The sequence below is a fragment of the Hemitrygon akajei genome, chromosome 14 (genome assembly GCF_048418815.1).
Source record: "Hemitrygon akajei chromosome 14, sHemAka1.3, whole genome shotgun sequence".
In the NCBI taxonomy this organism is placed as follows: Eukaryota; Metazoa; Chordata; class Chondrichthyes; order Myliobatiformes; family Dasyatidae; genus Hemitrygon; species Hemitrygon akajei.
This window is the reverse complement of record NC_133137.1, coordinates 20,398,579-20,420,712: the sequence shown is the minus strand read 5'-3', so window position 1 is coordinate 20,420,712 and position 22,134 is coordinate 20,398,579. Positions and strand designations below refer to the sequence as shown.

The window sequence follows — 22,134 nt, the reverse complement described above, 5'->3', positions numbered from 1 at the left end:
TCAAAGTACATTTATTATCAAAAGTATGTGTATACATTATTTGATACACATATGCAGTGAGCCAGACTGTCCCAGTCTTTTAAAAGTGGCAATGGGATGACTCATTGCTGTTTTTCTGCTCAATTACTGTTTTATAGAAAAAATCCAAATTAAACGTTTGCCCCAGCTTTTCATAAATAATTACTTAATTTGGTTAAATCTAATTTGACTTCATAGAGCTGTTAAGTAGGCTTTGCTTGAGGCAATTGCTAAAAAGATATATAGTTAAATGCCTAAATAACTTTAAATTTTCTCAAGTTTCATCAATACTTTTGAAATTTTGCCCATACTTAATGAGAAAATATCTTAATTTATTTAAAAAGTAATTGTGACAAGACTGCTTTCTTCAAATTGATGGTTAAAACAGTTTTTTCAACCTTTGTCTCTAAAATATGGAATACATTAATCACTGACCCAAGGTTAGTTTCCAAATTAGTTCCCTGTTGTGTTTCAGATCCAATGTATATCTATAACATCAACCTTGGAAGTGTGTGAAGGAAGTGGTCAGTGGTAGTTTGTTATCTGGTGTTTTCTTTCGACATTGTGGGGAAATGTCTGTGTCTGGGGTCCAGGTTTGGAACCTCCTGTGGCTTTTTTTCCCGTTGTGGCCAATACATGGGAGATTACGGTGGGAGAATCCTTTGTGATACCCTGTCAGCTAATAATGGTGATTATATAGTAATGCATTGGAGCACAAATCCGGCCTTTTATTTCATTAAAAGTGAAGGACTGTTCACTGGAGAAATTAACATTATCAACAACTCCATAAGCTGCAATAATCCAGAGTTATTTAATGGGTGTTACTCAGTCTCTGCATAATAATCTGTATCTTGTGCTGATATTTTCCAGTTTAATGCCTAATGGTTAGCTGAGGTAGACTAAATCTTAGTAGCTGGACTCCTATAACTTGTCTGTCAGAATGCCACAATATGCACTTAATGAAGACCTTCAGAATAGGTGCTGGGATTCTTCCGTATCAGATTACGTCACAGGCTTTCTGTGTGGAAAGTAAAATAATGCTAAACTCTGGGAAAACACACCATTTAGAGTAACACACACAAAATGCTGGAGGAACTCTGCAGGTCAGGCAGCATCAATGGAAATGAATAAACAGTCGACGTTTTGGGCTTGGACCCTTCCTCTGGACTCATTTATAGCCATTTAACATTAATTATAGCTTGGATTATAGCATTAACAGTTTAAGTCTTGATGTTGAACTTTGACTAAAGCTTCAAAGCTGTTTTGTCTTGCCATTTTTATTTCTCATTTCTGTATAGACCACAGACCTTAATAACTGCATGAATTATTTGACAGTGTATTTATATTTCCAGATGCTACAATCTCCAGGGTTTAAATCTGTATTTTGTTTTATCTATCTCAGGCAAGTTGACTTTAAGAATGTTATGCTTGGCTTTTATGAGGCTAGAAAGGACAATTGGTCACTGCTCATTCATCATCCTAGAGCATTCACAACAAAATAACTGGCTGAGCAGAATCTGCTTCAAAACACATTCTGGCAATTGTTTCAGGATAAACATGAGGACAAAACTTTAGCTGCCCATCAACTCCCCATGCAATGCAACTAAGCTTATAGAGACAGAACTAATGTTTCGTCGCATCATTAAAGTTAAGAGCTGTCATGGAGAATTTTACATTTATCACTGACAGTGAGCTCACTGACACGTCTCACGTCTTAATAAGCTGGTAAGGAAGGCGGGCTCTGTCGTGGGCAAAGTACTCGAGAGTTTAACATCGGTAGCTGAGCGAAGGGCGCTGAGTAGGCTACGGTCAATTATGGATAACTCTGAACATCCTCTACATAGCACCATCCAGAGACAGAGAAGCAGTTTCAGCGTCAGGTTACTATCGATGCAATGCTCCTCAGACAGGATGAAGAGGTCAATACTCCCCAATGCCATTAGGCTTTACAATTCTACCGCCAGGACTTAAGAACTTTTTAAAAGCTATTATTAATGCTTTTTGAGATAGCGATTTAGCTGCATATCATATTTTTTACTGAGTTAAGTATTGTATGTAATTAGTTTTGCTACAACAAGTGTATGGGACATTGGAAAAAAGTTGAATTTCCCCATGGGGATGAATAAAGTATCTATCTATCTATCTATCTATCATCCATTTTCCCTTGTATCGATGTGTACTCTACTAGTTGTTCAATGATTTCATTTGGCAAAATTAGCATGAGGACGTAGGGTGACATAAGAATAGGTTTGTGTGTGTGCTTCCTTTTGTCTTGCTGGGCTCCTGGTAATATTGGTGGTGTATTGATTGTTAATAATTATTGTAATTATGATGTATCACTGTGGTTCGAGTGTGTTGGCCTTTGGGAAACACTAATAGAAAGGAAGAAATTATAAGGCAAAAGACAAGTTTTTTTTGTAATATAGAAACTTAGGCTGTGTAGCTATGAAGTTTTAGTGTCTTACATTATGTATATTGTACTTTTATAAGTTTCATTTCAAGGACTGTTTTACATTTAAAAAGAATTGCGGATATATGTGTGCATAGTGTGCATGCTTTACAGTTGAAAGTTGCCTTGAAAGTCTGCTGAGGTGGACACTTTTTATGCATACAGCTTGTATTTTCAGGTAGTACTGTCAAGACTCTAATCAAATTCTAGCTTTTCTTAACAGAAACCTAATGATCAGTACTTAATTGTTCATCACGTGCCCACTCCATAGTCTAAAGACCACTTATTAGCCATCTCCAATGAGATCCCACCACCAAGTACATCTTTCCCTCTCTCCAACTTTCTGCTTTCCGCAGGGATCGCTCCCTACGCGACTCCCTTGTCCATTTGTTTCTCCCCCCCATCCCTTCCCATCGACCTCCCTCCTGGCACTTATCCTTGTAAGTAGAACAAGTGCTACACCTGCCCTTACACTTCCTTCCTCACCACCAGTCAGGGCCCCAGACAGTCCTTCCAGGTGAGGCGACACCTTCACCTGTGAGTCGTCTGGTGTGGTATACCGTGTCCGGTGCTCCCAGTATGGCCTTCTATATATTGGTGAGATCCGACGCAGACTGGGAGACTATTTCACTTAACACCTATGCTCTGTCCTACAGAGGAAGCAGGTTCTCCCAGTATCCACACATTTTAATTCCACATCCCATTTCCAATCCGATATATCAATCCATGCCCTCCACTACTGTCGAGATGAAGCCACACTCAGCTTGGAGGAACAACACCTTATTTTCTGTCTGGGTAGCCTGCAACCTGATGGCATGAACATTGATTTCTCTAACTTCTGTTAATGCCCCTCCTTCCCTTCTTACCCCATCCCTCTATCTATATATATATAGACAATAGACAGTAGGTGCAGGAGTAGGCCATTCGGCCCTTCTAGCCAGCACCACCATCCATTGTGATCATGGCTGATCATACACAATCAGTACCCCGCTCCTGCCCTCTCCCCATATCCCTGGACCCCGCTATCTATAAGAGCTCTATCTAACTCTCTCTTGAAAGCATCCAGAGACTTGGCCTCCACTGCCTTCTGGGGCAGAGCATTCCACATATCCACCACTCTCTGGGTGAAAAAGTTTTTCCGCATCTCTGTTCTAAATTGCCTACCCCTTATTCTTAAGCTGTGGCCTCTAGTTCTGGACTCACCCATCAGCGGGAACATGCTTCCTGCCTCCAGCGTGTCCAATCCTTTAATAATCTTATATGTTTCAATCAGATCCCCTCTCATCCTAAATTCCAGTATATACAAGCCCAGTCGCTCCAATCTTTCAACATATGACAGTCCCGCCATTGCGGGAATTAACCTTGTGAACCTACGCTGCACTCCCTCAATAGCAAGAATGTCCTTCCTCAAATTTGGAGACCAAAACTGCAGACAATACTCCAAGTGGGGTCTCACCAGGGCCCTGTACAGCTGCAGAAGGACCTCTTTACTCCTATACTCAATTCCTCTTGTTAAAAAGGCCAGCATGCCATTAGCTTTCTTCACTGCCTGCTGTACCTGCATGCTTGCTTTCATTGACTGATGTACAAGAACACCTAGATCTCGTTGTACTTCCCCTTTTCCTAACTTGACTCCATTTAGATAGTAATCTGCCTTCCTGTTCTTGCCACCAAAGTGGATAACCTCACATTTATCCACATTAAACTGCATCTGCCATACATTTGCCCACTCACCCAACCAGTCCAAGTCACCCTGCATTCTCATAACATCCTCCTGACATTTCACACTGTCACCCAACTTTGTGTCATCGGCAGATTTGCTAATGTTACTTTTAATCCCTTCACCTAAATCATTAATGTATATTGTAAACAGCTGCGGTCCCAGCACCGAACCTTGCAGTACCCCACTGGTCACACCTTGCCATTCTGAAAGGGACCTGTTAATCGCTACTCTTTGTTTCCTGTCAGCCAGCCAATTTTCAATCCATGTCAGTACTCTGCCCCCAATACCATGTGCCCTAATTTTGCCCACTAATCTCCTATGTGGGACTTTATCAAAAGCTTTCTGGAAGTCCAGGACTGGTTTTCCCTTGTCCATTTTCATAGTTACATCCTCAAAAAAACTCCAGAAGATTGGTCAAGCATGATTTTCCCTTCATAAATCCATGCTGACTCGGACTGATCCTTCTACTGCTATCCAAATGTGTCGTAATTTCCTTTTTTATAATTGACTCCAGCATCTTTCCCACCACTGACGTCAGGCTAACCGGTCTATAATTCCCTGTTTTCTCTTTCCCTCCTTTCTTGAAAAGTGGGACAACATTAGCCACCCTCCAATCAGCAGGAACTGTTCCTGAATCTATAGAACATTGGAAAATGATTACCAATTCATCCACGATTTCTAGAGCCATCTCTTTAAGTACCCTGGGATGCAGACTATCAGGTCCCGGGGACTTAACAGCCTTCAGACTCAACAGTCTATCCAACACCGTTTCTTGCCTAATATAAATTTCCTTCAGTTCATCCTTTACCCTAGTTCCTTTGGCCAGTATTACATCTGGGAGATTGCTTGTGTCTTCCCTAGTGAAGACAGATCCAAAGTACCTGTTCAACTCGTCGTCCATTTCCTTGTTCCCCATAATAAATTCACCCGTTTCTGTCTTCAATGGCCCAATTTTGGTCTTAACTACTTTTTTGCTATTCACATACCTAAAGAAGCTTTTACTATCCTCCTTTATATTTTTGGCTATATGTAATTTTTTTCCCTTTTTTTTCTCTCTCATTCCCTCTCACAATAACTCCTTGCCTGTTCTCCATCTTCCTCTGGTGCTTCCTTCCCCCTTTCTTTCTTTCAAGGCCTTCCGTCCTATGATACCCCCCCCCCCCCACCTTCTCCAGCCTTGTATCCCTTTTGCCAATCAACTTCCTAGCTCTTAGCTTCATCCCTCCCCCTCCTGTCTTTATCATTTCGGGTCTCCCCCTTTCAAATCTCTTACTATCTCTTTTTTCCGTTAGTCCTGACGAAGGGTCTCGGCCCGAAAAGTTGATTGCTCATTTCTATGGATGCTGCCTGGCCTGCTGCGTTCCACCAGCATTTTGTGTGCATTGCTTGAATTTCCAGTATTTGCAGATTTCCTCGTGGTTGCTGCCACTTACTAGCATGTAGTTTTATATTGTTGCTGACAAAAGATTTGCTTTTAAAATATAAATGAGATTATGATTTAATGGAGAAATATTTTAAATGCATTAATGTTTTTAAATAAGGGGAAACTAAGATGTAAATAGACAAAATGTTCTTCTACAATATAACTAGAACTACTGCTATAAATTCATCGTATTAATTTTTGTTTGTTCTGATTACCTTCTGTATTCCCGTTTTTTGTCTTGTCACCCATTGATTCTATGCAGACAGTTAACACTTAGCCAGTGAATTCTTTTTACAATGTGTTATGAAGTCTCTGGAAATGATTTGGGTGCAAATTAACTTTTCTACTTTGTGTTGAAAGATAGCCCGTTTGGTGGAGTCTGTGGACCCTGTTAGAGTTGCATGAATTGACAATATAAAGAGAATCATAGGGCAAATTTGTGGTCCTTTTTCTGTCTGCAATTATTCTCACTGAACTGTTGTGCTTTGGTTTCATATTACAGGGTCTGTCCATGTCAAACTTAAATTCTTGCACGTCTCTGCTAATATGGAAGAGTGCCATTAATGAAGTGATTAATGGAATGACATTTAAATAGCCTTTTTTGTTAAGAGAAATGTAATCTGAAAGAAATTGTTGCAGAAATTCAACCCACTTGTAGTTTTGTTTGGCTTGGTAAAATGCAGTGTTTGAAAGGTAGCCTTGAACAAAGATCTCTTCATCTTCCCACATGTGAATCAAATTGTGTCGCTGCAAATAGCACTCCATAAATAACCTCCCCCCACCCTCCATACTACCAATCATGTAGCTTTGGATTCTGTTTAATTTCTGTATTAATGACCATAATTTGGCATTTACAGTCAGTATAAGTTCTAGTTTTGTGGTTATTCCTGTATTAATCAAGTAGTTAACATGTTTCCAATGGCCTGATTGCTGTATGTGGAGCCTGGTGTGAAACTAATTGGTGTAAGATAAATGGATTTATTCTGGGCAAGCAGTAGACTACCTGTCATTGCTCACTGGATTAGAGAGGCAAACCATTCCTGTTCTGGAATTGCCAAAGACTTGAACTGTAAAGTATTTGGTTATGGGCATTGGATGCTCTCAGGATCAAAATTAGACAGAATGCTTCTCAGTATCAAACAGCCTACCAATACATGCTAACAGAAAACATGTCATTTGGATGTGATGGTGGAACTGTATTGTTGCCAAATAGAGAAAGTTGGAAGGTCGGGCAGGAAAGCAAGAGAGGGAAATGACTGATCTAAAAACCTGAACTGAGTCTATGAATTTATACAGTTTCACTGCTGCTAAGTGAATGAGTTGTCTTTTTGGGAATTTCCAGTTAAAAATGTTCATTTCTGGCTGAATTGTTAATTGCAAAGAGTAGTTCTCAGATATTAATGGTTGTCATAATTTCATAATTAAGTAGTTAAAACTAATCTCATTAGGGGTGGTACAGTGGGACAAAGATGAGTATCGATCCAGTGACCTGGGCTCATTCCTGACCTTGGGTGCTGAGTGTGTGGATTTTGCTTGCTACCTCTGTGACTGCATGGGTTCCAGTTTTCTCTCACTTTTGGTTGGTAAATTGACCACTGCAAATGGCAGGAAAATTAGCTAGAGTTGGGAGCTGATGAGTATGCTAGAGGGAGAAAGATATGATTAACATTGATTGGTGCTGGATAGTTGGTGGGCCAAAAGGTGCTTTTCCTAAAGCTCAATATTTTGGAAAAGGTGTTCTACATTATTTAGGTATGTGTCCAAAAGCATCAGCTGTTGGAATGAATTTTGCAATGAATACTGAGTTGTGTAGGCAAGTTTTGGATCATTGATAGTAATAAATATGGCCATTAATAGATGATGGAATTGTTAAAATGGAACAGAAGGGAGAGATTTGAAGAACAATTTTTAAAAAATGCAGTAAACATTTGACAGCAGTGTCCAGTGATACAATTTCTTTAGTTTCTGAATGGGTTTAGTTTCATTTTTGTGAATCATGAACTTGAGACAGCTGTTAAAATGCATCTGTACTTAAGCCAAGTACTTCAAAATACAGTTTTTTCCGGTTGATTTATACTTACAGAAAAAAAAGATAAGTTCAGGATTTTGGGTTTCTGCAGTTCCTGTCACACCTTTGAATTAATTTCCCCTTTAAACCACTTAATGCAACTAATTTATGGGTTATTTCATTAGGAAACTGGCTTAGCAAAATAGCAGACTTAATTGTTGATTTTTTTTAAATGTGGACGTTATTTGAGAAGAAATGCTTGGAGGTACTCTGTAAAGCTGGTGGTACAGGTTTCCCCCACTGTCCAAAGGTAGAGCGTTCCTATGAAACCGTTTGTAAGCCAAAACGTTGTAAAGCGAAGAAGCAATTACCATTAATTTATATGGGAAAAATTTTTGAGCATTCCCAGACCCAAAAAATAACCTACCAAATCAAACCAAATAACACATAAAACCTAAAATAACACTAACATATAGTAAAAGCAGGTCAAAAGCATATAGTAAAAGCTGTATATATGATAAATATACAGCCTATATAAAGTAGAAATATTGTATGTACAGCGTCGTTTCACTTATCAAAATTGGGAAGACAGCGAGTCAAAATCGATTTGGAGAAAAAAAATTGGCATGTACATGCCTACGCACGTACATACATGCGTACGTACACGCATGAGCACACAACTGCCCGCACAAGGCTTCACGGTCATGGTAGTCTTTCTTGGGGTAAACACACGTATAAAGCGGGTGTCTTTGGTTAGCGAAAACAGGTACTAATGTAGGTCTTTCGTGACAGCGAGCTGTCGTAAAACGAACATTTGTAAAACAGGGGCACCTGTAGTTCACTGTAGGTTCATATTGCTGATACTGCAAAGCCTATGTTTATCTTAGCCAGGCTAGTTGGTGGGGTTTAGGGAGGTTCTAAAAACATAGAATATTAAGATTCAGCCCATATGTTCCTACCAGGTATTGGTGAATTGATCATTTTGTTACCATGTCTGACTTAATGACTGGCTGTGAAACTGTATCACACTAATGGCTTGGCACACCAGCACTACATCTATCAGCATTTGTAAAAACCCAGGGAAAACTAAAGTGGATTCCAGATAATTGGGACACTTCAGGATCAGTACATTTTGGCCCAATTAGCCAAAGTTCCATGAAAATAGTTAAAAATGTACAAAAGACCAACTACCGTTTAAGTAATAAATTATGTATTTAAATGAAATACAGAACAAATTTGAGTACTATCAATACAGTACTATAAAACTGTATTAGTTCCTAGCAGTTATTGATGGAGGAATTCATCTAGTGTATGCTGCCGTGTTCTTTTGATTGTCTGTAAATGAACAAAATTGGCGCAGACACCTATTTTCGGCAATTGCATCCTCCAAATCTTCATTTTCATTGTGACATTCAAGATGATTGTCAATACCTTAAATCTTCGTAGTCCCTAACTTGTTGAAGTAGTGAAATTGTTTCATTTACACCCCCTCTTTCCCACCCCACCCCCACAGTTTCTGGCATCTACAAGTCAGTTCTGAATTGACTCGCTGCTTATTTGAACTATAGCTTCGTTTTGAACATGCACAATCGCATGTAACTGACGCTGTTTAAGAGTCGTTCACTCTCAGCACGGTGTAGCATCTAATATCCATACAAGTGCATGTGTCTGACACTAGTTTGAAACTGTTCAGCAGCAGTCTCTTGCCGCAATTAAACGACATAGTGACTCAGATAAACTAAGGGAATCCCAGCTATTTTCTGGATTAGTTTTTGTTCCAAGAGTCGTCCCAAATAAGTGGATGCCCCTGTTAACAGATGGCCCAATTAACTGGAATCCGTTGTAATTCAGTCCACTCATAGTAGTACAGCAGATGTGCCTTCTGCAGTATTTCTGCTTGGAAGGATTGTTTTTTGATTCTGCACGATGATTTTAACCCTGTTCTTTTAAGGTGCATTATAAAAGGCAAAATAGGATGCTCACTCGCCAGAAAGAGACCGGAAGTTGTGTATCCTTAAAGCCAACTGTGGAGTGGCAGTGGTTATGGCCATTGATCTAGTCATCTTAGGAGTAATAAGAACTCAGCTAATTTCACAGTAGCTGAATTTCTAATTTGAATCTTTTTCTCCTTTGCTATTCTATTCCACCATAATATGTGCAATTGTTGAATATTGTTAGAGTAGTGTTCTCAAGTTGTTGAGAACACTAAGCTGTCAGTGCCAAAACAAGATATTTAAATTTGTTAAGGCTCAAGCAATAATTCTTTGTCTTCTCATTGCTACAGGTCAATGATCTCCAGAAACCTCGAAGCGGTGAAAATTACCTTCCCGTCGGACCGTCTGTAACCCCGAATAGTAGCACCCCTTTCTCCCATGATACTGCTTATTCCAGTTGTCGCCAGGATACTCCAAATTCGTACAGCCAGTATACGCCACAGTCGTCCCAAGGCACACCACATACCCCACGGTTGGGAACCCCCTACTCGCAGGATTCCAGCTACTCTAGTCGGCAGAGTACACCAGCTTATTCGTACTCACAGGAGTCTGGGTACAAGTCCAGAAGACCGGAATCCAATTATCAAGATTCCTTCAGGAGATTGGGACACCATTACTCACATAACACAGGAACGTATAGAGGTTCTGAGCTTCCAATTAACACTTACAAGTCAGCTCGCTCCGAGAGTGGATCCTTTTCACATAACCCTTCAGTGAGCCAGTCTGGGACAAACTACCAGTCAGCCTTTTCTCCCTACCAAAATGTGCACTCTACTCAACCATTTTACCCCCGTACCTTGGATCAGCAACATGGTCAGTCATCCAGAGATCATGATTACAGAAGACCTGTGCTACCATCCGATGCCTTTGGGCAAAATAATGCCAATTTGGATGTTGGGCCTGCAAAGGAAAAAATGGAAGATTCAGTTTCTTTGGAGACTAACATCTCAAATGATCAGACACCTGCTTCCTTTACCAAATCTCCTGAAAGGTCTGTGACTCCTGAAGCCCTAGTACCTGAAACAGCTAGTAGCTCAACTCAACCAAACAGTTTAGATTCTCGTATTGAAATGCTTTTGAAGGAGCAACGAACGAAGCTTCCCTTCTTCGACCAAGAATCTGATATTGACATCAAAATGGAGCACAGTCCCATATCTTCCTCTTCCTCCCAACTATCCCCATTGCCGCTTCCTGGGTCAAACACTCACTTGCTTCAACGAGGTCCTACTCCGTCCTCTCGCCCTTCCAGCACGGGCCTGGAGGATGTAAGTCCAACTCCCCTTCCGGATTCGGATGACGAGGATCCTATTTTTGAAACTGTCCAACAGAACCAAAGCTCAAGGTCCGTGTCAGAGGCCGGTATGACACCTGTTGATCAGTCCAGTCAGATGAGTAGGTTCTCCACATCTTCTGATAGTCGGGCACCTGCAGTTAAAGCAGAGACCTGCGAGGCAAATAATGAAGCTGTAGAACCAACGCCTGCTCCAGATGTACTGGAAGAAGTGAGTAAACCAATTTTCTGCCTAAGTTTTGCATTGTACTTTGTATAGCTTAACACACAGTGTGCTATTCTGTATAAGATTCCTCATCTTTTTGTGAGGTGTTCTTGAACTTGATCCTAATTTGAGAATCAGAACCAGGGTTTAATATCACTGGCATGTGAGGTAGTGTTCATGGGTTCATGTCCATTCAGAAAACAGATGGCAGAGGGGAAGAAGCTGTTCCTGAATCATTGAGTCATTGAGTGAGTGTCTTCACACTTCTGTACCTCCTCCTTGGTGGTAACAATGAGAACAAGGCATGACCTAGGTGGTGAGTGTCCTTAATGATGGATGCCACCTTTTTGAGGCATCGCTCCTTAAAGATGTCCTGGATACTACAGATGCTAGTGCCCGTGATGGAGATGACTAAGTTTACAACTTTCTGCAGCTTGTTCTTTATGTCAATTTGTGTGCTAAATAGAACCTGTTACCGTAGCTAGGCTTTACATTATCATGGATTTGTCTTTTTCTTGTTTTCTAAATATATTTTATAATGCCAGTTGCCTTAACCAAAAGGAAACAGATTTGTTAATTCTTGAAATCCTGGTTGAATGTCATACAGTAGTCATTGGCATTGCTTTTCAATGAGTTCGGTCTGTGCTATAATTTGCCTGGAGTTCCACTAATTTGCTGCTGTTCAGCTTGAAAGTAAGGGACAAAAAGAAATGAACACTGCCACTGATCAGGTCTGTATTTTTGAAAGTTGTTGATGTGAGTACAACTATCATAGTGGCTTAGTACATCTAATTCCATTTTGTAACTAATTGAAGTATAATTCTTCGGAGAGCCTTATACAATTATCGTACCACCTCAGTACAGACGAAGCAATTACAACTATTTTGTCTGTGCTGACTTTTTGAAAGAATTAGTCCATTAGTTCCACTCTCTTGCACACTTCTCAGTCACAATGTGCCAAGTTTTCTATTCCAAAGTTTTCCAAAATTCCTTTTCTGACAATTACTATTACTGTTTTTCATGCCACGTATTCCAAATTATGATTTATTACGTAAAACATCCTGTTTCCCCTCTGGTTTCTATGAGTTGGCTCTATTTCCAAATGTAAAATTCCTTCTAGCTTAGGAATGCAAGTCCAAGTTTCAGTTTAATTTGCATTTATTTACCACTTTGCTATCAATCCCCCCTATGCATTCCTTAGGATAACTACGTGTTCCTTTGCATTAAACTCTCATTAAAAAAAAATTCTCTCAAATTATCCAGATTCCTTGGCAACTGGGCACAATCTTTCTACTCTTTATAATCCATTCCTGTTTGTGAATTGACACACTTGAAAAATTGTGTTATTCTTTCTTTCTTCATGTCATCAATCAAATTAACAAAAGGCCACAGGTAGCAATTTATCCTTGCTCAACCATTCTAAAGGCATCACCTGGTAATAGCTGTGTCTTGTATTGCTTTTGAAATTTTATTACATCAAAGCCATTGATATTGCTAAAGTTAAAGATTTATAGGTCACTGGGCTTAATATAAATTGCCATCAGATGTATCATGTGCCAGCCCTTGACAAAGTTCTTACATTTTGTGACTCTTAAGATGCAGCCAATTTTGTATCTTTCCTTTGCTGAGATGTTTGGAAGTCCATCAAGCCTAGAATGGTACTTCCTTGCAAAGTCTTAACATGACACACTTTTGTGGGTAATGTTATCCTTCTCCTTCCTTTCCCTTTTCTGTAATGCAAGGCCATGTCATTTGTGCATAGATCAAGAGTCAGCAGATTGAAAATAAAGTAAAATTCCGTGAGAATTAATTTTATTCCCAGTTTCAAATTTCTAGGTAGTGATTATCAATTCTGTAAAGGCAAACAGCCATAACACAATGGTCACCTGTACTCTTGATTTATCAATCATATTATTTGCTGGATCCTTCAAAGGCCCCAGAATTTTCTTTCTGTTTTTGATTTCATTACCATGGTTTGAGAAACCAGCTTGTCAGAGCAGCACAACTCAATGAAATGGATGGGATGTTATTAAGTTACATTATCTACCTGCTTTGTTTGTGTTTGAATGAGCTGTGTGAGTGGAAATGGGCACTGGTTATCTTCAAAGGGTTTTGTTTAGTGGTTATCTCTGATGACATACTCGAGCTGCTTGACTGCCAGGTAACTTCAGTAGAGACAAAGTTGTTTTCCCAGAATACTTCAGCAGGTCCCTCACTGTAACTTCCACGTTGTTGCTCTCAAAGTCTTCCCTCATACAAGTCAGATTTTAAAATACTTAATTCTTCAATTGTGTTGAATCAAAAAAAGTACAGATGTCAGAAACTGCAACAAATACATTGAAAACTTGAATCTTAACTTACGTGTTCATTTTAGGGAAGCTGATGTTAAAACTCTTGTAGATTATTTTTATTTGCCTAAAACATCTAAGTCGCCTTAAGACTCCTGTATTGCCACCCTTTCAGTGACACTTCAGTGATACAGTGATTCAGTGATAGCCAGGGTTTCTTGGTCACTTAAATTCAATGTTTTTACTGAAAAGCTGTTGCACATCTTATCAGATTTCAATATTTCAGTCCAGGTTCCACATTTTAAAAAGTATATATTTACTAAGGGATGGATTGCAAATGCAGTTTGTACACCTGTGTAAATTCAACTAGTGTCTTCACCACATGCATGCTAATTTTTAAGGAGCAAAGTTGTGTGTTGTTCAGCACTGTGCAAGTGTTCACTTCTAGAGTTCATGATCTGATCAGTTTTTTGATACTGGAGAGGCACTGGTGAACACAACATGCCTTCCCAGATACAGCATGGGTTTGTTAGCTTGTACCATTTTATATTTTTATTATCAACTTGACACAAATCATCTGCTTTTCTTAGTTGGATAATTGTCTGAAGGGAGGGTGAGGGCATTGGACAGGGTGTAGTGTATTAATCAGGCTATGAAATACATCTAAAAATGTGAGGCGTTGTGACCTTGAATGCTGAATTGCATAAAGAGTATGGGTGCTAAGGCCAGTTAAGACATTACTTTGAAGTTGCCAGAAATTGTAGAGCTTCTATTTGAGACAGGATTTGCTTTCTAGGGAGTCTAAGTGAGGCGCAGCTGGTGAAATTACACTTTGGTGATCGTTTCCTCCTCTGGTGTTGAAGGTGAAAGTAATTGTGAAAGTGGTGATTTCACCCCCCCCCCCACCCACCTTATTTCAATTGGAACTTTTCAAATTGACTCAATAGGGGTGGAGGTCTGAAAGAAGTTAATTTTGCTCCAAGGTGGGCCTGTGCCCAGTTTATTCTCTGTAGTCCACCAATGTTGGCATTGGAATGTGTCGTGATACTGTGAGTAGCCCATGGCACATCCTTGTGGTGGTTGTTAACTCAAATGAAGCATTTCACCTGTATGTTTTGATAAACATAGAAAACCTACAACACAATACAGGCCCTTCGGTCCACAATGCTGTGCCGAGCATGTACTTACTTTAGAAATTACTGAGGATTACCCATAGCCATCTGTTTTACTAAGCTCCATGTACCTATCCAGAGTTTCTTAAAAGACCCTATTGTAACTGCCTCCACCACCATCGCCGGCAGCCCATTCCTCGCACTCACGACTGTAAAAAAACAAACTTTCCGCTGACATCTCCTTCTTCCAAGCGCCTTAAAACTGTGCCCTCTCAGATAGCCATTTCAGCCTTGGGTGGGGGGGGGGGGGGAACCTCTGACTATCCACACAATCAATACCTGTCATCAACTTATACACCTCTATGAGGTCATCTCTCCGTTGCTCCAAGGAGAAAAGGCCAAGTTCACTCAACCTGTTCTCATAAGGCATGCTCCCCAGTCCAGGCAACATCCTTGTAAATCTCCTCTGCACCATTTCTATAGTTTCCAAATTCGTCTTGTAGTAAGGTGACCAGAACTGAGCACAGTGGGGTCTGAACAGGGTCCTGTACATATGATAAGTAAATCAATCTGAATCTCAGCTTGGCCTATCAGAACATTTTACAAAATATTTTGGGAGAAAGTTTAAATAATATGAATGACCAATTAAACTAGGTCTGTGCGTACCTTTAACTTTTTTTTTGTAAAACGTGCACAATTGACTCTTTCCATTATACTTAACTGGGTAAAAGTATAGTTTGTGCGCTTGAATCCTTGTCGGTGCTAATGATTGACCTTGGCACAGACACTGGATGAATACACCATACAATATCAAAGACTGTCCCACATTTTTTTAAATATATTAACTTTTGGGAGGAACTCTGTGGAAATCATGACTGCTTTGTTTGCTGAATAATTACATGAAGCAAGAGTATAAAGTTGCTGAGGATGTAGTGCATCATTGGGCTGGGAAATACACAAAAAGCATAAGTGTGAACAAGTGGTTTACATAGGTGTGAAGGAATGAGGCCTCTTGCCATTGATCTGCCCAGAGCCTGAGGTCATATGCATGAGGGGAATGGCAGACTTTACAGAGCTTGAAGGAAGTGATACTTTGACCTTGATATTAAAAGGCGAAAAAGAAGGCTGTGAGTGGGCCTAAAAACAGGTGCAAATCTCAGCTTGTTGGAATTTGGGAGTACTGTAAATTTTAAGATCCTTTGCAACACACATAAAATGCTGGTGGAACTCAGCATCTGTGGAACGTTGTGGATGAAAACCTTCTTAATGACTGAGAAGGAAGGGAGGAGATACTTGAATAAAAAGGTAGGGGGAGGGGAAGGGGATAGCTAGAAGGTAATAGGTGAAGACAGGTGGGTGGGAAAGGTCAAGGTTAAGAAGGAATCTCATAGGAGAGAAGAGTGGACCATAGGAGAAAGAGCCTTTAAGTAAATCTTTCCAGATTTCTCCTGACCCCTGCCTAAATTGACTGTCAGGCTGGTGGCAGAGTAGGAATTTAACGGCAGGACAGTCATTTGCTGATGAAGCCAGGCTATGAACTGAATGAAATTTAAATTTGAGAGTTTCAGGCTACATCCACACTACGCCGGATAAATCCGTAACCGAAGCTTTTTCTCTTTGTTTTCACCCTCCGTCCACACTAAAACGGCGTTTTCATCTCCTGAAACCAGAGCTTTTCAAAAACGCTTTCCAAGGTGGATATTTTTGAAAACGCTGCTTGGGCAGATCAGTGTGGATGGGGTAACCGGAGACTTTTGAAAACACTATCAGATGGCAGCGCGCTATTTCATTGTTTTCTTGAATGCAATCTAACAATTTCAGAACAGACGGCAACGAGACTGAAGCCAGATGAGTTAGAGATGTACTCACCAAATACCTTGACCCATAACTTACTGAATAAATAAGTATACTCACTTTGCCCTGTTTTCTGTCCTTGCTCGTATGAAGGTGGTTTATCTATTTATGCAAGTACTTCTCTGACAATAGATGTGTAACAGCCTAATGTAACATTGTATGGAAATACAAGATAATACTGATGCAGACATGTTTTATACATTTAACAAGGTGCTTTATTAATGCAACATAGTCAGTTTTTCAATGTTCGTCATCAGCCGGGTCAGTCTGTCCGTGAACTCCCTGTCGGTTGCCGCTGTATGCTCCAGTATTTGTTTCTTTTTAGTTTTAAGTTCTCCTGCGTGCGAGCCAACAGCTGCCCGTTGTTTTAAGTTTTTCTGGTCTGTAACTACACAAACGCACGCTTTTACGGTGAGATTCGACACCAAACACGTCGCTTGTTTTCAGTAGATGTGTCTGTGCATGCACAGGAGGAGGAGATTCGCCAAAATCTCCATTTCAGTGTGGATAGAGATATTTATAAAAACGCATAGTGTGGACGCCGGTCTAGTGTGGATGGAGCCTCAGTTAATGGAGCAAAAGGGTGCAAGTAAAATGGGCTGGGTGCAATTAAAAATTCCCTTAGGAGCCTGGGGTAAACATTTTGGCTTCCCCTGCTCTTCAACAAGAATTAAAGTATTTAGATTCAACATTACAAGGTTCCTTACACTTTAAAAAAAAATGCAATTAATGATATATTTGAGTGTTGCTGGAATGTGTGCACTATGATTGATGTGAAAAGGCAGAATTATTTGTGAGGTCTTCATTGGAAGAAAACTTTTTCTTTAGGACTTGTGGAGATCAAAGTGGAAAGAGAGCAAATATGGGATTAAAAACTTACAAAAGAAATGTTGCTGCTGGAACAGATTGGCTTCCACAGTGGAAATATTTACTTGGATATTGAATGGAAAGATTCAGTTATCACTGATGCACATGATCTGCTATATCCTATCACTAATTTTTCTAGTTATCATATTGCGGTTGAATATTCATGGTTTAGCAGGCCAAAATTTGTTATGGAAAATGTAATAACAAGCATAATTCATAATGCACAGAAAATGGTCTTTAGGACACTGGGCTTGCAACCAGTAATATAAACTATGTAGAGAAATTGGATGTTTTTCCAAGCTGGTTGTTGATACTGCATAAGCATATGTCAAGATGTTGAGCCCATATGCACATTCAAACATTAAAAGGTAACGTATAAAAGCTCTTTTGCACATTGGATGGTGTTAGCAATAATTTCTGAATTGATTTATGTAATGTGGTCAGGGCATTTCCAAGCGAGATGCATATCTGATTTTTTTTAAAACACACTTCAGGTGTACAGTTGACAATGTCATCTGGTGTGCAGTTCCTATTTTTGCATTTCAACGCCCAATTCCTGTCCTTGAGGAAATAAACTATCGTCTGTGATTATACCTTAGAAAAAGAAACCCAGGAGAAATCTTCGTAACAGGTTGGCAATTGATCCCCAATGCTCTGTGGGTCAATAGTTCCACGTTTGTCAGCGTCAGATTTGATTGAATGCCATATCACTCACATTGTTGCACAATTCACTCCATAGATGCATGAAGCAATCTCTGCTAGCATGACAAGTCAATGGCTGGCAGTGGCACAGGGCCAGTAGTATCGGGTTGATTGATTATGGGGTGGGTTGGAGAGTGTATTTGGACCAAGCACACTGAAGATGCATGTTTTTTCTCACCTTCAGAGCAGCCTTTCCTTTGGATGATCTACGTTTGCCATGAAGAGAGGTAATTTAGGCTGCCTCCTTCCCATACCTCATCCCCTCTTGCTGGCATCAGCCGGGCTCAGAAGCGTTTGCACAGAAATCTGGTCTAAAAACCATCCCTTTAATTTCTTTTATCTTGCTGATTTCCTAATATTTTTGTATGCTGCGCAATTGAGTATGTTGGCTCTGTACAGCACCTGTTTGTGCACCAAGGGAATGTGAACTTCACTCCCTAGGCAAAATGTTTATTCTCAATTATATTGGAAGGCTTGTTAATTTGAAGGTCAATGGGGAAGGTAGTAATCTATACTTTTTTTTAGTATGGTTTTTTTTTTAATATAGTACACCTATGTACCGTTTGCTGTTGAAATATAACGTGAGAAATCTATTTTTTTGGCTATGTCTTCCAATGAGTCCCTGTTGAATTCATCTGGAGAGGGCCATTGCTTGACAGCCTTGTATGCACTGCAGTCATACATTTGCAGAATTAATTTTTGATTAATTCTGGTCTTCTGCAAAGTCTCATCTACCTGTATCCGGACCACATCCTCCAAACACCTCCCATCCATGTATCTATCCAAATTTCTTTTAAATGTTACAGTTCAACTGGCATCTTCTGCTTCTGCTGGCAACTTGTTCTACACTTGCACCACTCTCTGAAGAAGTTTCCCCTTAGATTCCCATTAAATATTTCACCTTTCTCCCTAAACCTATGACATCTAATTCTGAGGGGAAGAAGGCTGCACTGTAGATTCACCATATCTATACCCCTAGACGATCTCCCTTCATTCTCCTGCACTCCCTCTAACTCAGGTCATCAAGTCTTCACAACTACCTTGTAAATATTCTCTGCACTCGTTTACGCTTATATCTTTCCTGTAGGTAGGTAACTAGACCTGGCCTCACCAACGTCTTGTACAATTTCAATTCATCATCACAGCTCCCGTACTCAGTGTTTTGATTTATGAAGGCCAATCTACCAAAAGCTCTCTTTACAACCCTGTCTACCTGCGGTTGACCTTGTCTACCTGCGATGCCTCTTTTCCTGTGTCCTGTTGTCGTACTGCTCGCCTCAGAGCTTTGCTGTCCACTGTGTATGTCTTAGCCTGGTTTGTCCTCACACCTCAAACTTGTCTGCATTAAATTCCGTCTGCTGTTTTTCAGCCCATTTTACTAGCTGGTCAAGATCACACTTTCAAGCTTTGATAACCTTCTTCACAGTCCACTACACCATCAATCTTGGTGTTGTCTGCAAATTTGCTGATTCAGATGATCACATTAATCATAAATATAGATGATAAACAGTAATGGATGAAACACTGATCCCTGTGGTATCACAAACCTCCGATCAGAGAGACAACCATCTACTACCACTCTCTGGCTTCTCTTACTAAGCCAATACTGAATCCAAGTAATACACGCAAAATGCTGGAGGAACTCAGCAAGCCAGGCAGCATCGAGTAAACAGTCGAAGTTTTGGGTTGAGACACTTCATCAGGATCTCTGCCTGAAATTGAATATTGAATCTAATTTGAATGCCAAGTGCCTTAACCTTCAGGACCAGCCTGCGATGCGGATGCACTTTTCAAGTTACACTTTATCGTGTTCACCTTGTTCTGAATAAACCTTAATTTGTTAAAGTATTTTTGCTGTTCATTACTGCAAATATCAAAACCCTGTAAAGCTTTCTGTTTACTACTGTATTGTAGTGTCACTGTTTCTTGCCATACATTTGTCTCAAAGATGCATAGAGTTAGCTCTCACTCAAGGTTGTTGTGGTTCTGTTTTACAGTAGTGCTGGGGATTTCCAGAATTTAACCCAGCTCTGAAGGAGGCTTGGTTGTGTATTTCTAAGTAAGGATTATTATTTGATGTTAATCATGCAAAACTTGCTGTTGTACTTCTTGGGTATAAAAGTCATGGGGCAGATAGGTGCTGTTGAAATAACCTTAGGAAAATGCTGCTTTGCACCCTGCAATTTGAAGCTATCACAGTCACCATAATCTGCATTTCTCTGTGAGATACAGCACAGAAACAGGCCCCTTGGATAGTGTCAAATAGCTGCAGCTCTCTATTTGAGAATTTGTGCTCAGAGATTTTGGATATTAGTAACTGGAAGGTCTGGAGAAGTTGGAGATGAATGACTCATCTCACGCCACAAAGAACAATTAGAATAAAGATTAGATAATCTGTTTGGTTGAAGTTAGCTGAGCAGTTAACTTTAGCTAAGGCACCGGGAGAATTTCTGGCTTTTCATTGAATAATTTAGTTTTACGTCTCAATCAATAACTGGCATCTCCAACGTTGTATCAATCACTTGTGACTTGACTGATGCCAGTTTAGATTATGGATCCAATTTACTGAATCAGCTGAGCATGCTACATGGTTAGCATTTACCCTAGGCCTCTGGTTACACCCATATATCGAGTAATGATTGCTACCAATGGAAAAGGAAAAGATTGTTCCTTAACCTTCATCACCATTTTGATCATCAAGCACTAGGGTCAGCATAATTAACATGTTGCTCTTTCTCATTTTGTGCTTGGTGCAGTTATGTTTCCATTTGCTGTTAGCCAAGGATATGATGGTGTTGAATCAGAATCAGATTTAATACCACCGGCATATGTTGTGAAATTAACTATTTTATATTTATAAGTTAAAATAAGTAGTGCAAAAAAACAGAAATAGAGTAATGAAGTAGTGTTCATAGGTTCAATGTCCATTTAGAAATCTGATGGCAGAGGTGAAGAAGCCGTTCCTGAATCACTGAGTGTGTGTCTTCAGGCTTCTGTACCTCCTTCCCAACAGTAACAGTGAGAAGAGAACATGTCCTGGGTGAAGGGGATCCTTGATGATGTCTTGGAAACTACGGAGGCTAGTACCCATGATGGAGCTGACTAATTTTCTACAGCTGATTTTTGATCTTGTGTAGTTGCCTCCCTCCCCCTCCGCCCCTCCAATCCCATACCAGACAGTGATGCAGCCAGTCAGAATGAATCTCCACTGTACATCTAGAAGTTTTCAAGTATTTTTGTTGACAAACCAAATCTCCTCAATCTCCCAACAAAATACAGCTGCTGTCTTGCTTTCTTTACAGCCGCATCATCTGTTGTGTTCAGGTTAGGTTCTCAAAGATGGTGTCACCCAGGAACTTGAAATTGCTCACTCTCTCCACTTCTAGTTGTGTGGACCTGATGTGAGTGGTGTTGAAATTCAGGGATAGCTGAACCTTCTTCAAAGTGGTGATTGGATATTAGTGGGCATATACCCACTGTAAACTGAAAAATTGTGATTTGAAGTTCCTCAGAAATATTTTGCAGAATTACAAAATGATTACAATGCAGGAGGAGGCCAGTCCATATTCAAGAACAATCCACCTACTCCCACTCTCCTGCCCTCTGGGCTGGTACTGGCTGGTAGTGTAGTGGCATCAGTACTGGACTTTGAGGTGAGTGGTCCCGGTTCAAATCCACTGGCTCATTGCACGCTTTCCACCGGTTCTTGGCTGAACGTCAAGCTCGCAGCTCGGCCTGGTAAAAGCAGGAAAAAGCTAAAGAAACGGCAAGGTTGCCACCCGATGTGCTACAAGGCGCAGAGAGGAATGACAGCAATCTGGGTTGGTTGATCAATCACTTACAGCAGTTTGCTGCTGATTGTGAGAAGGTTGATGAGGCAGTAATTAACTGAATTTGATTTTTCTTGCTGCTTATGAAGAAAGCTGCTCGGACACTTACAAATGCCAGTGTTAGAGTTCGTTTGGGACAGTTGAACTGGAGAGGTCCAATGGTTGAGAGCCCTGTTTTGTGTGCACTGCAATCATATATTCACAGAATTCATTATAGATTTAGTTTCAAACCAATGACTAAATTGAAATTTATGATAAATTAATTTACCCTTGTTTGTCCCAAGATGGATGGCTAGGAGTAATATTGGTAAACATCTTCAGGCTAGACTGCTAGCCAAGAGCGTAGATATGTTATAAAGACCAAAAAGGT

At 40.2% G+C, this 22,134-nt stretch overlaps 1 protein-coding gene across 1 annotated transcript in view; it reads left to right on the top strand.

The window, feature by feature from the left end:
- Nucleotides 1-22,134, top strand: part of setd1ba (SET domain containing 1B, histone lysine methyltransferase a) — a 153,769-nt gene that overhangs the window by 3,304 nt on the left and 128,331 nt on the right. The window contains exon 7 of the mRNA XM_073065588.1: nt 9,906-11,117. Within this exon, the coding sequence (XP_072921689.1) occupies nt 9,906-11,117 (1,212 nt within the window). The remainder of the gene's footprint in view (nt 1-9,905; nt 11,118-22,134) is intronic.